Raw genomic sequence first — 14,796 nt, forward strand, 5'->3', positions numbered from 1 at the left:
GAGAGGAGAATGGAGGAGAAGGGATTGCGGCGTGACCATCCCCCCGGGGGGTGATTTCTCGCTTTCTGTTTCTATGTCTCTCTCTGTCTGTCTGGTGAGCTCACGTGCCCTATAGCAAAAACCTCTCCAAAAAAAAAAAAAAGGTAAAAATAATTATTTAATTGTGTTTATTCATTCTTCTTTATTATTATTATTTGACCAGAGAAAGAGAGAGAGAGAAAGTGAGAAAGCAAGCCTCCAGGACTTGAATTGTGGTCAGCCATGTGGGAATGTCTAACTTCTTCACCACCACATCACCTGCTGGTCCCTGCCTGGCATGTTTTTTAAGCCACTTTGTCCAGAACTCAATCTGCATGGTCAGCTATGTGGGATCCAGCCACCTTAACTACCATGCCATCAGCCAGCCCGTTCTTTTTCTTTTTTTTTTTAAATTAAAAAAAATTTTTTTTGAAAGAGAGAAACCCTTGACAAGATCTTTTCATACCATGATCTACCTCTCCACCTTTGGTCTTCTGGCCAGCCAGGATCATGAGTATGTGTGCACCCTGTGTATTTCAGATCAACCTGGGATCCCAATCATGGTCTTCCATATGGCTCGAATATTGTAGAGTAGCGCTCTACTCCTGTGCCACTACAGCTGGGCCTGTTAAAGTTTTTCAAAGCATATCACCCTGCACAAGTAGATGGTTATGATCTCTATTCAGGAGGCACAGATAGATTTAATGACTTAACAGTTCTGTTCATGGATAATAGGATCTAGGTTTGAAGCTAGGAGTTAAAGTTGGTTGATGTGGCAACAATAGAAGACTCCCTGATTTGGAGATTGTGTTCTAGATCTCTCTCAAACAAAATGAAGAGAAGCAAAAGGAATATGTTCAAAACTGAAAGCAGGATGCAATGTGACACAATTGAACCAGAAATAAAGCTAATCATAACCAACGGAATTTGCAAAGAGAGGCAATGTAAGATGGCAGAACTCAATCTGCATGGTCAGCTATGTGGGATCCAGCCACCTTAACTACCATGCCATCAGCCAGCCCGTTCTTTTTCTTTCTTTTTTTTTTTTTAAATTAAAAGCTTAGACATGGCTTCCCTGGTGGCCATGGGAAGTCTTTGGAAGGCAGGAAGTAAAGTCTGAAATTTTGTAAAGACTATTCTGGCTGCCTGTTGTAGGTTTATAGGAGAGAAAAATGGTGAAGCAGATGGACCTGGGATGCTGCTATTATACATGTGAAAGGGAGACAGAAAAGGGCAAGGGTAGATTTCAGGTTAGGTTATTTAGATGACTATTCTCTGAGAGAAAGGGGGAAGAGGGAGGCGAAAAAGGAATCAGAACTGTAGCTGTAGATGTTGAGGCAATAACAACCTGACAGCCATGTCCGGTTGATGGATATACCAGTTCAGACGAGTGTGTGTGTATGCACACATGAGTATGAGAGAATATGTGAGACAGTGATCCAGCTGGGCAAGGCCCACTAGAGCAGGAATCAGCAAACCTAGCCTGGCCAACTGCCTGCTTTGTAAATAAAGGTTTATTAGGGCACAGGTTCATCCACTCGTTTACATATTTTCTGTAAATGATAGATACCATTTTGGAACCAGCAGTTAGCGTTATGGCTATGTCGCTGGGCTCCCACATAGTTGGCCGCGGTTCGAGTCCCAGACCCAGTGGCTTAAAACTCATGTGGCGTGGCCATCCCCCCAGGGGATGATTTCTTGCTTTCTGTCTCTCTTTGTCTGGCAAACGCATGTGCCCTATGGCAAAATCCTCTCCCCAAAAAAAGATGGATACCATTTTTGTGCTGCAGGAATGTAATTGAGTAGTTATAGCAGTGACTATATTGAAAATATTTACTCTCCAGACTGCTACCTCCAGATCTAGAGTGTGAGTAGGGCCAGGGACCAAGTCCTGCAAGTCCTAACATTCAGAAGTCAGAAAGAGGAGGCCAGCAGGTGGCATGGTGGTTAAAGGTGCTGGATTCCCACATGGCTGACCACTATTCAAGTCCCAGGCCTGGCATCTTGCTTTCTCGCTTTCCCTTTCTCTGGCTCACTCTGGTCAAATTAAAAAATAACAAATGGAATTAAATAAATAAGTAATTATTAAAAAAAAAATAAAAAAGAAGTCAGAGCCTGCCAAGGAGATTGAAGAAAAATAACCTACTCAGTTATAGGAAACCAGTTTTGGTGTCATAGATGCTAAGAATAGTTTTTTCAAAAGGGAGTGGCTGATGGCGCAATACAACCAGGAGGGACAGGAACTAAAGGACTGAGAAGCAGCCACTAGGTTAAGTAACTTGGGAGAAGCTGGTTTTTAATCACTAACTCTAAAGTAAAGGGGCAGAAGAAACTGGATAGAGAACTGGAACAAATGAGAAACTGTGAGGTAAATATACAGGTGAATATATAGATGCCTCCTTGATGACACTCTGAAAACAGATGGGGGTGATAGCTGGAGAGATACTGTGGGAGAAGCTAGAGGGTAGAGACTGGAGGTCCCATACTGGAATCTGTTTTATATATATGTGTGTATGTATATGTATATGTATATCTATATCTTCTCCATTCTCCTCTCAGAATTTTGGACATGCACACACATGTGATGGCGTGAGGTTTAAGCCACTGGGTCTGGGACTCGAACTGTGGTTGACTGCGTGGGAATCCATTGACATAATCATTACAGCATCTGCTGGTCCCCCAAGGACGAAATCTTTAAAGGCAAAAAGTAAAGGGATCCAGGGGCTAGGAGGTGGCATAGCGATTATTTAACTGGATGCACATGGGAAGTAGCTAGATTTGCTTCCCTAGACCTCCGTGTGTATACCAGGCACACATATGCGTGCCCATGATCCAGACTGGCTGAGACTGGAGTGGATAGTGGCATAAAGGCCTCATGAGAGGTGTTCTGCCATCTGTAAGAAAAAAAAAATGACTTTTTAAAAAAAAGTGATAAGGGGACCAGCAGATGGCATAATGGTTACGTCACTGGACTCCCACGTGGTCGTTAGTGGTTCAAGTCCCAGACCCAGTTGCTTGAAACTCATGCCAGGCATATATGTGTGCATGCCCAAAATCCCAAGAGGATGATGGAGGAGAAGGGATTGAGGCAAGGTTATCCCCTTTTGTGGAGTGGGGGGCGGATTTCTTGCTTTCTTGCTGTCTCTGACTCTCTGGCGAGTGCATGTACCCTGTAACAAAAATCTCTCTCTCTCTCAAAAAAAAAAAGTTAGGATCCAGAGACACAATAGGAATCCTGATCCTCAAACAAAAGATCAGAAATATGGTGATATTGTGCTACTAGAGTAAAGGCTGGTGGGAAGATCAAGTAATTCCTATTTGATCTTTTTATCAATGAAAAATGAAATTAGGTCATCAGTTGAGCACAGTGAGGAAGGACATTTGGAAAAAACATAAAGAAAATTCCATTTAATACTTAAATATGAAATATATAGCTCATTTTCTGTGTTTCTAATACATATTGCTGCCTAGAACATGTTCCTATTTGAAACTCAAAAGCTTTGGTTCACATCAATCAATAATGATCAGAGATAATAAGGACACACTGTCATTTGAATTTTTTTCTCCTTTGTACCTGGTACTGGAAGCAATCTTCTTGTTACAGATCACATTTCTGCGGAACATCACATGGACCTTGTCTAACCTGTGCCGAAACAAGAACCCGTACCCTTGTGATAAAGCTGTGAAGCAGATGCTACCAGTCCTTTCCTACCTTCTGCAGCACCAAGACAGTGAGATTGTCTCAGACACCTGCTGGGCCCTGTCCTACCTCACCGATGGCAGTAACGAGCGCATTGGTCACGTGGTTGACATGGGGGTCCTGCCCAGACTGGTAGAGCTCCTGGCTAGTTCAGAACTCAATGTCTTGGTAAATGTTGTCCTGGGCCCTGTCTGTCTTAGTCAGGACTCTCAAATTAGAGTCTGTGAGTTGCATGTACTTTAGTAAGTTCTTTTCCCCCTCTAGGCCTTCATAGTTAGTTCTAATTTCTTACACAGAATATAACTTGTCATTTGCCTTTCCCTGGTCTTTGCTGCTCTCTTGCCAAAGACGTTAATCTGTTTTGATCTAAAATATTTTTGGGTTTGAAGTAACTTCCTTTTACTTAATTTGATAATTAGAAAAATATAGAGGGGCCAGCAGGTGGTGTGGTGGTTAAGATACTGGACTCCACATGGCCAACCGTGGTTCAAGTCCTGAACCCAGTAGCTTGAAAAATCACACCAGTTGCATGTGTGTGCATGCCCAAAATTCCAAAAGGAGAATGAAGGTGAAGGAATTGCAGTGTGGCCATCCCCTCTGGGAAGTGATTTCTCATTTTCTCTGTTTCTCTTCAGTGAGCACACATGCCCTATGGCAAAAACTTTAAAAGAAAAAAAGAGAGAGAGAGAGAAAAAGAAAAATATAGAAAAGTACCAAATGAAATTGCTCATAAATTCCACCACCCAGATAATTACTTTTACACTCTCTCCTTCTAGTGCTCTATGCCTATAGACTTTTTTTAAACAACTTTTTTTTTGGAGAGGCTTTAGCTATAGAGCCCATGTGCTCACCAAAAAGAGAGAGACAGAGACAGAAAGCAAGAAATCACCGCCCAGGGAGGATGGCCACTCTGCAATCCCTTCTCCTCCATTTTCCTCTTGGGATCTTGGGCACACACACACGTGCCTGGTATGAGTTTAAGCCACTGAGTCTGGCACTTGAACCGCGGTCGATTCCATGGGAGTCGAGTGACATAGCCATTACACCAACTGCTGGTCCCATGCCTATAGACTTTTACAAGTTGACTTAGAGAGAGTGTGTGTTGTGTGTAAAGTTCTTTATGACATTTGAGTTTTTCTTTTTTAAAGAATTACTTTATTTAACTTTATTTATTTTAATTTGACCAGAGGGACAGAGTGAGAGAGAGAGAGAGAAAGCGAGAAGGTAAGCTGCCAGGTCCAGGATTTGAACCACAGTTGGCCATGTGGGAGTCCAGTGCCCTTAACCACCACACCACCTGCTGGCCCCAACATTTGAGTTTTTTATACAAGTATAGAAGAAAATTCCCTCTTATCCTCTCCCCAGTTTGTTCTCTTAGCTTGGATATAGGTTAAAATAAAATCATTATTGAACGTTTTGCTAGGTTATTGAACATACTTAATGTATAGCTTTGAAATACCCATATGATTTAAGATGCCCCCACTCTGTCCTTCTTGATTCCTATGTCTAATATTGTACATTGTGCAGCCTTAATGCACCTAGTCTGAGATCACCACAGTGTTTCTCAGATGTCATGGCTGGTTCGTGGGGATAGTGCTCAGGCATGGAGGATGTGGAGAGAATAAGACGAGATTACTAATCAGGGGTTGATTTGGAGCTGTCCTGGCAAGGCTATAATTGGCCTATGTTGCTACTTCTACCTCTTGCTTGAGTAGCAGGTATGTGGCCTAATGAAATTGCTAAAATAGGCTAAAAAAACCCCTCTAAAACTGTTGATGGGCCTCCCCAGGGCTGCCACTACAGTGCGGAGAAACCCAAGTAGTCAGCCCCCCTGGGACAGTTGTTGTCTTGAACCCAAATGTAGGCCCATCCTGCAGTCACGGTGAGAGACTGGTGAATACACCGAGAAATACCTTTGGGATCTCATTAGCTCCAATTAAATATACAACAGAAGCTTGGTGCTGGTGCTAAATATAAATTCAGTAGACATGATTACGTGATAAGCTCTATAATCAATTTAGCCCAACACAAAGCGTATGAAAAGGACAGCAGCATTTCTTGATAAAGTTATAGTTGACCTCTATCCCACTTGAGCCAGAACTATTGAGAGGCTGACGGGTACTTAAAAACTATGTGAAAACAGCCATGGATACACTGAATTAATAAGAATTATGGATATTATTATTCCCAAGCTTCTAGAACACTATCAGCATAGCATGACTAATGTTTGGGAGGGCGCAGGACTTTGTGCGGGTTCTACTGTCTTAGGTTTGCAGCATTCCCATGTCTAATCTTCTCCTTCCAGACCCCTTCTCTCCGCACCGTGGGAAACATTGTCACGGGAACAGATCACCAGACCCAAATGGCTATTGATGCTGGCATGCTGAGCCTGTTGCCCCAGCTCTTGGGACACCCCAAGCCCTCAATCCAGAAGGAGGCAGCCTGGGCCCTAAGCAATGTGGCCGCAGGGCCCTGCCATCATATTCAGCAGCTGATTTCTTATGACATGCTGCCCCCCTTGGTGGCTCTGCTAAAAAATGTAAGTGGCATGTTTGGCATACATGGCAAAAGATTACTTCCCAAAAACCTTGTGTTAAACTCCTTTAGGAATTCAGACACAGGCTAAGAAATCGCAATGGAGTTGAGATATTAGATTTCTAGCCCTCCCTGAAAAAAGAGAGATTCCCTTCTGAAGAACCCGTTAAAAATTTGGAAGACTAAACAAGCATGGTTCAGTGAAAAAGTGACCCCAAGGCTTAAGCCTGAAAAATCTTGAGCTGGTTATTACTGGTTCATCTCTATATGGTGGTCAAAGAATGTGCCATCTATTTTCCAATGCCAAAAGTGGGAGAAAGTTTAGTTTTGGAGGAAAAATGTATCAGGCTATATTGATGTCATAAGTGATCTTTTTAATATACCAATTAAATGGATTAATATTAATATTATCACACAAATTAAATGAATTAAGTATGATTATATCCATAATCAACTAAGTGACTTAATTTTATTAATATTTGATTAATATAATCAAAGCGATGAATATTAATCTTAGAAAATACAAATATAAAAGTAGAAACACAGGAAAGCTTCTTTCTTCCTCCTGCTTCCTACTTTCCTTCCTCAGGAGTAATTACTATCATCAGTGTTTTCTTTTGCCACCTTTTAATGAATGAGCTGTGTTTAAACCATTTACAGTCAGGATTGGTTAACTAGAATTGAGGTTAGGAAGGCAGGTAGAAGAGCTTGGGAAAGAGGAGCCTACTGGTGATGGTTCTGTTCTCAGGTTGAATGGCAAGTCCCCAGATATGCATCAGGTATGAAAAGCTAGGTAAGAGATACCAGGTGCACAGCCCAAATCATGGCATCTAATCTATTCACTTCCTAGCCTGTGTTCTGCTGTGCATCTGTGCATATTCTAGTAAGAAACACCCAATTCTGAATCAAGTACTCATATTTTAAACTCTCTCTTGAACTGTAACTTGCTTGGCGTCATAAGTTATTTATTTTTATGTTATACCGAAGTCGCAGTTTTCCCCAGTCATAAAATGGGAATAAATCCTTCTACCTGGAAATAGAAGTATCTACAGTAACTTCCGTGTTTCTGGGCCAGCTGCTTCTTATAAATGCAGAAGATTCATTGAGCAATATCTCAGTGGTCTTCCTTTGTTACCTTGGGCCATCTAAGTCTCCTGGATCATGTCCGTGTATCTTGTCCAAAGTTTCTGACTAGGTCAGAAAAACAAAAACTAGACATGTTTAGGCTATTATCATCTAAAACTCCAAGCATAATTTTTAGTCTGTATACATTGCCTAGATTGGACTGAACTATTTTCCCCATCGCCTGACATAGGGAAATTAATCTATTTGACTTCAGAACCTCTCTCTAAGATGCATTTGCAGCCACTTGCTTCCTGGCTTCTCAAAGACACTGTTTACTAATCAAAAACCAGAGGCAGGTGGCTAAGGTGTTCCATGTAAATTGCATGTACAGTTTTGGCTGTCACCAGCCTACCTAGTTAGTGAACCAAGTTGGCATCCTTTTATTTAGATTCTTCGTTATCTTCAGAGAATTTTAATGTTCTCTTTCTGCAGGGAGATTTTAAAGTCCAAAAAGAGGCTGTTTGGGCAGTGGCTAACTTCACAACTGGGGCCACTGTAGACCAGTTGATCCAGCTTGTCCACTCTGGAGTCTTGGAGCCACTGGTGAAACTGCTCACTGTCCAAGATGTTAAAATTGTTCTCATCATCCTCGATGTCATCTCTTATATCCTCCAGGTGAGCTGCTCTGAACAAGTTGGCTTGTAAATGGTGGTTTCCATGATTAAGATATTTAATTTGGTTCTTAAAACTGAAGTAGCATTTTTTCCCCCCTATACTATGCCCATCTTTTCTCATCCACAAATCTGTGGGTAATATAAAGAGGGCAACTCAAACAATTACCATTGTCTTCATTTTTTTCCAAGTGAGTATCTTTGTACCAGGCACTTCTCTGGATGCTCAGAATATGACAGTGCAAAGTCCTTGCTCTGATGGATCTTATGTATTAATGGGGTGGAGGACAGGCACATCAGAGGGAGTTATTGATAAGGCGAGTCAGATAAAGGAGTAGTCATGAATTGTTCAGGAGAGGGAGCGAATGTAGCTACCTTATATGTAGTCATCAGGAGAAACTTCTCTGAGGAAGAATGTTTGAGCAAAGATCTGAAGAAAGCGAGTCCTGTGGATATCTGGGGAAGAACATTCTACGTAAAAGGAATAGCAATCCAGTGGGTATGGCCAGAGTATAGAAAAGGGTTGAAAAGTAGTGAGAGATCAGGCTTAAGGCAGCCAGGGGCCAGATCATGTGCAATCTGTAAAACTTTGACTTATTTTGAGTTAGGCAGAGAAAGCAATAGAAGGTTTGCACAAGGAAAAAGAGTGAGCCATGTGATCTAGAAGGCTAAAACACAGGGTATACTTAAAGGAGCAGCAAGAAGTTAGCTGGTAGAGATCCTAAAGGGCTACACTACAGTTTTTCTCCATTCAGCTATATGGCTGTGGAAATAGATTACAAAGTATTAAACTAGAATTCTAGACAAGTCTTAGTCCTGAAATAAAGCAAAATTAAACCAGTATCAATATGCTACAGCCATGTGTCACTTAATGATGGAGTTATATTCTGAGAAATGCATTAGGTGATTTTGTTGTTTTGTGAACACATAGAGAATACTTATACAAACCTATATGGTATAGCCTACTACATACCTGGTTATATGGTATAGCTGATCATTCCTAGGCTATTAAGCTATGTAACTAGTTACAGTATTATATACTGTAGGTTGCCGGGGACCAGCCTCGGCAGGGGTGGGTTTGCTCGACAGAGGCGACACTGGAGGGAAAGAAAGACAAAGGCCTCGTGCTTTTTCATGCACGTCCTAAGCCGGACACTCCTCTAAGATCGCTCTCTGAGGAGTGACAACTGCTAGGAATCACCGTGCCTTTTTATTGAAAATGGGATACATGCAAGTAAATGGGAGAGGGGCTACGTGTACTAATGATCAATTCATAATGTTTTAACAATAGAAACCATCCAGGGTTTGATTAAGGGCAAGTCTATTAATCATCGATACAGTTCAACAATTGTTTGATTGATGAAAGCAGGTTCCTGGTAACTTCAAGCAGTGCAGTTTCAGGAAACAGTTCCAGCAAGCAGAGTTAACTATCAACTGATGTTCAGCAGCAGCCGTCTTATGATTACTAAAAGAAAATCTCAAGCATAAATATTAGTTCTTATGGATTTTTATAAAGAATGATACTTATATAATTCTATAGGGATTTAAAACTTAAGGAATCCTAATGTATTTACCTATCCTGAAGGGGTGGAGTTAGTGTTCACTTGATGAGGGCGGGGATACAGCCTTTTCAACTGGTGATGAAGTGACTAATAAGTTAATGAAAAACTTTAAAATGGGTTTATGGTGTTGTGGATACACTTGTGTAACCTATGGCACCACTGTTATGTATTTTGGTTGAACATTAGTTACCATGGGACGAGAGCGCCCTGGGTCAGCTTCGGCCTAGTCCTATTGTACATGAAAAGATTATTTATATTAAATGTGTCTTGAAGGGCCTTCCAAAGATCAGGAAGAACTTTAGCACACCCTTTACTGTGCCCAATGAAGCGTTGTAATTAACAGTAAGCGGTCAGGGTAAAGGGGAGCGGTCGGGGGGACGTCGCGGCCTTGCCAACTCACTGAACCGACCGGAAGCGATGCTCAAAGGTCAAGGGGCTCAGACGCGTCCTGGAGCCCCACCAGGTTGGACTCCTCCAGTAGGTAATCGTAACACGATGGCAAGTATTTGTGTATCTAAACAGATCTAAATTTAGAAAGATATAGTAAAATACAGTAAAAAAAGATTTTAAAAAATCATATGCTTGATAAGGCCATTACCATGAATGGAACCTGCAGGACTGAAAGTTGCTCTGGGTGCATCAGTGAGTGGTGAATTAATATGAAGGCCTAGGACATTACTGTATACTACTGTATGCTTTATAAACACTGTGCTTTAGAGGACACTACATTTATACAAAAAAATTTTTTGGAGAGGTTTTTTTGTTTTTTGTTTTGTATAGGACGTGTATGCTTGCCAGAAAGAGAGACAGAGAAACAGAAAGTGAGAAATCACCCCCCAGGGGGGGATGGCCACCCTGCAATCCCTTCTCTTCCATTCTCCTCTCAGGATCTTGGGCACACATGCACATGTGCCTGGTGTGAGTTCAAGCTACCAGGTCCAGGACTCAAACCGCAATCAACTACATGGGAGTCCAGTGACACAGCCATTACGCCAACTGCTGGTCTCAACTTCTTATATATTTTTTAAAAATTTGACTCTTTTATAACACTTAAAACACAAATACATTGACCATCTGTACAAAATTGTCTTTATATTCCTCTATAAACTGTTTTTATTTTAAAAAGTGTCTTGGAGGGACCAGCAGATGGCATAGTGGTTATGTCACTGGATGGGAGTCCACCATATGACTGACCATAGTTCAAGTCCTGGATCCCAGTAGCTTGAAAATCACGCTGGGCACATGTGCAAGCATGCCCAAAATCCCGGGAGGAGAAGAGATTATGGCATTGCCTACCCCCTTGGGGGTGATTTTTCACTCTTCCTCTCACTGTCTCTGTTCATCTCTCTGTCTCTTTGGCAAGTACATACAACCTAAGGCAAAAACCTCTAAAAAAAGAAAAAAAATTGTTTTGTTTTTGCTTTTTAAACTCTTTTGTTAGACTCTAAGTCACTGGACTGGACTTAGGTTCTAGGCACTGAACTCCCACATAGTTGACTGTGGTTCAAGTTCCTGACCTGGTGGCTTTCTCACTTTCCCTCTTTTTCTCTCTCTAGTCAAATTAAAAAATAACAAATGAAGTTAAACAAATAAAATAATTCTTAAAAAAAATTCCTAAGACACAAACACACACACTAACCTATGCTTACACAGGGTCAGAACTATCTATATCACTGTCTTCCACCTCTATTATCTTGTCCCATTGGAAGATCTCCAGGGGCAATAACATGCATGGAACTGTCATCCCCTGATAACAATGTCTTCTTCTGAATATTCCCTGAAAGACCTATACTTTTATACAACCAGAAGTGCAGTGTTTATTTACACTATCATTACCAAAAACATGTGAATAATGTATTATGCTATGTCACAATGGCTTAGCTCCATCATAATCTTATGAAGCCACCACTATACATGTGGCTTGTTGTTGACTGAAATGTTATGTAGCTTATGTTTCTATTTGTATTCTATATTGCTAAGTATGATCCCATAGTGGTTTAAGCAAATATTTGGTATTTCACTGTTTCCAGGGTTAGGAATCTAGGGCCAGTTTAGCTGGATGATTCTGGCTCAGGGTCTTTCTTGAAGTACAGTCAAAATGTCAGCCAGGGCTGCCATAATCTGAAGGCTTGACAGAGACTGGAAGATGAGCTTCTGAGGTGGCCCACTCACATGGCTGGTAAGCCTCTTGTGCCATGCGTACCTCTCCATAGGGCTACTTGAGTGTTTTCCCATCATGGCAACTGGCTTCTTGTGGAGCAAAAATTTTAAAGAAAGTAAGGTGGAAGCTCCAATGTCTTTTATGACCTAGCTTTGGAGACCACACTCTGCTATTTCAGCAACACTGTGTTGGTTATCCAATACAAAGAGGAGCCACACAAGGGCATGAATACCAAGAGTCAGGATTCATCAGGGGCCCTTTTGGAGACTGACTATATTCATTTGCCTGAGGTTCTTCTTTGTTTTAGATAATTATTTATTTAATTTTATTTATTTTAAATTTGACCAGAGAGGGACAAAGAGAGAGAGGAAAAGTGAAAAGCAAGCCACAGTTCTGGGACTTCAACCATAGTTAACTATGTGGGAGTCCAGCACCTTAACCACCATGCCACCTGCCAACTTCTGGTTGAGGTTCTTTTTTTATTTTTTTTTTTGAGATATTTTCACTATAGGGCGCATGCGCTCGCCAGACAGAGAGAGACAGAGAGATGGAAAACGAGAAATCACCCCCTAGGGGGGATGGTCATGCTGCAATCCCTTCTCCTCCATTCTCCTCTCAGGATCTTGGGCACGCACGTACACATTCCCGGCGTGAGTTTTAAGCCACTGGGTCCGAGACGTGAACCGCGGTCGACTACATGGGAGTCCAGCGACATAGCCATTACACTAAATGCTGGTTCCCAGGTTGAGGTTCTTTTATGTGCAAGTAAGACATTTGAAAAGCTTCAAAGTAATGCCTCTTAAAAACTCATTTTAAGGCCAACTCATGGCCTGGTGGTTAAGGTGGTTAGGTCCCACATGATGTGACTGTGCAGTTCAAGTGTTGGACCTCTCAGTTTGAGAAATATGCAAGGTGCATGTGAACCCAACATTCTAAAAGAAGGGAGAGATGGAAGAGAAGGGATTGTGGTGTGACCATGCCCCATGGGGGTGGGTGATTTCTCACTTTTCCTCTCTTTCTCTCTCTCTTTTTCCAGTGAGCACCGATGCCCACTGGCAAATCAAATCAAAACAAAACTCACTTTAAGCATCCTTTTCATATCTTAGAAAGAATTGACCTGAGTCAGGACCAGATCTGAAATCTAGCCCAATTATACCCTAAGACTCAGAGCAAATCACACAGATAAAGAGGAGAGACTCAGCATCTAGTAGACAAAGTCGGATGTAACAAGTCTATGAAAACACACTTATAGGCTATACGAATATAACTTTGTCTTCCTCATTTGAGTTAAACCCTTGAAACTTTCCTGGGGAGAGACTAGGCAAATCACATCTGATGGACTAGTGAAGCCCTTATATTGATGGAGAGACACGAGACAGTAGGGTAGGGTGATCAAGGCAGAGGGGAGCCTGTGCTGTGGTGGTTGAGGCAGCCAGATCCCACATGGCCAACTGCACGGTTTGAGTTCCAGGTTCAAAAGCTTGAGGAACACACCTGGCATGTGTGCATGCATATCCAAAGTCCTGAAAGGAGGGAAAGATGGAGGAGAAGGGAATGAGGAGTGACCATGCCTTTTAGAGGGTACTTTCTCCTCTCCCTCTCTCTCTGTCTCTCTCTGGTGAGAGTGTGTATGTGTGTGTGCACAAATCAAGGTAGAGAAGAAAAATAATTCAAATGGGTTGGAGTTTCATTGGGGTTCTGTGAAGGAACTTTTGGGCCACTCGCTGTTCTATCAAGGTCTAAAATCCTTCTTTAGGGTTCCTATTGCCCTGGGTCATCCCTCACTTCCTGATCTTCTTTCCAAGGCTGATCTAGGACTTCAGTTCCTGTTTCAGTTTCTTTACTCCAACCCATAACTTATTTTGGATCTACCAGTAGGACAAAAAAATATCAAGACTTAGCTTAAACTCTCATCAAATAAGCAATATAACGTTAATCGTGTCTAATTCAACCTATAGAATTTTTTTATGTGGGCTCAGCCAGTCAGATTTAATCCAAAACAAGTAGTATCATGAATCAGATTTCCCCAAAAGGGTAATTTTATTGATTACTTTATTCCCTCACAAATAGACCAACTGTAACCAAATGACCTGAACATTCACCTCAAGATTTTGTGGCCTTCATAATAGAAAAGATGAGGCTTAGAACTGGATCACTTGGCCCTTTCTCTTATCTCCTCTCAGTTCAAAATGCTTCCATCTCTTAATAGCCAGCATTCTCTTAGATCTGCAGATGGGCTCAACACATTCAAGCCTCAGCACAATCTTCTTTGTAGTTTTTGCCTTTTTCCGGAAAATAGGCTTAGCCTGTCCACCACAGCCACTCTGCTTCCTGTCATAACGCCGCTTTCCCCGAGCAGACAGAGAATCCTTGCCCTTTTTGTACTGTGTCACTTTATGAGGTTGGTGCTTGCCACACTTCTTACAGAAGGTCTGGCGTGTTTAGGGACGTTCACCATGCTTGAGAGCCTGCTGTCTACACAGAAAGAGAGGCAAGCCGGAACTGGAAGTATTTCTAGAATTTTTAAAAAAAATCACTGCCTACAAAATAGCAAACAGAACCTGTCAAGATATGATGTCAAAGTACTTTCTATTTCCCCCCAAATATGCTATTTAGCTCAACTACTTCCTTCAAACCTGCATCCTTGCTATTCCTTCTTTTGCGAATGCTGTTACCCTATCGTAACAAGGTACTGTTTATTAGAATTTGTCAAAATTTCCAAGATTCTCCTATGTATCTTTTATAACCAAAACCTTTGATACTTTACCATGTTGTATGTTTTATACTAGAGCAATTGGTTACTTGTCATCCTAGTAGTCTCAGTTGTAAAAAGAGCTTCTCCGAATCATTTCTGTAGTCCTAGTTTTATGTGTATCTCATATAGTATAGATACAAACATTTGAGTGAATGAATAGCTCTGGATGATTAAGTCAATGACCAGCATTCATGTTATTCTTTCCTTAGGATTTCATTATTTGTCACAGTATAATTTCTATGGCTAAGGGTCTCTTGACTTATTTCATAAAATTTTCCAGAGAGTGCAAGGCCAGAACACTTGCATTTACATAGCATGACTTAAACACT

General features: G+C 41.5%; 1 protein-coding gene across 1 annotated transcript in view; it reads left to right on the plus strand.

The window, feature by feature from the left end:
• KPNA7 (karyopherin subunit alpha 7) overlaps nt 1-14,796 on the plus strand; it is a 28,305-nt gene that overhangs the window by 9,875 nt on the left and 3,634 nt on the right. The window contains exons 7-9 of the mRNA XM_027772490.1: nt 3,623-3,886; nt 6,024-6,257; nt 7,811-7,993. Coding sequence (XP_027628291.1) covers nt 3,623-3,886; nt 6,024-6,257; nt 7,811-7,993 — 681 coding nt within the window. The remainder of the gene's footprint in view (nt 1-3,622; nt 3,887-6,023; nt 6,258-7,810; nt 7,994-14,796) is intronic.

Source organism: Tupaia chinensis, unplaced genomic scaffold (assembly GCF_000334495.1).
Source record: "Tupaia chinensis unplaced genomic scaffold, TupChi_1.0 Scaffold000279_1, whole genome shotgun sequence".
In the NCBI taxonomy this organism is placed as follows: Eukaryota; Metazoa; Chordata; class Mammalia; order Scandentia; family Tupaiidae; genus Tupaia; species Tupaia belangeri.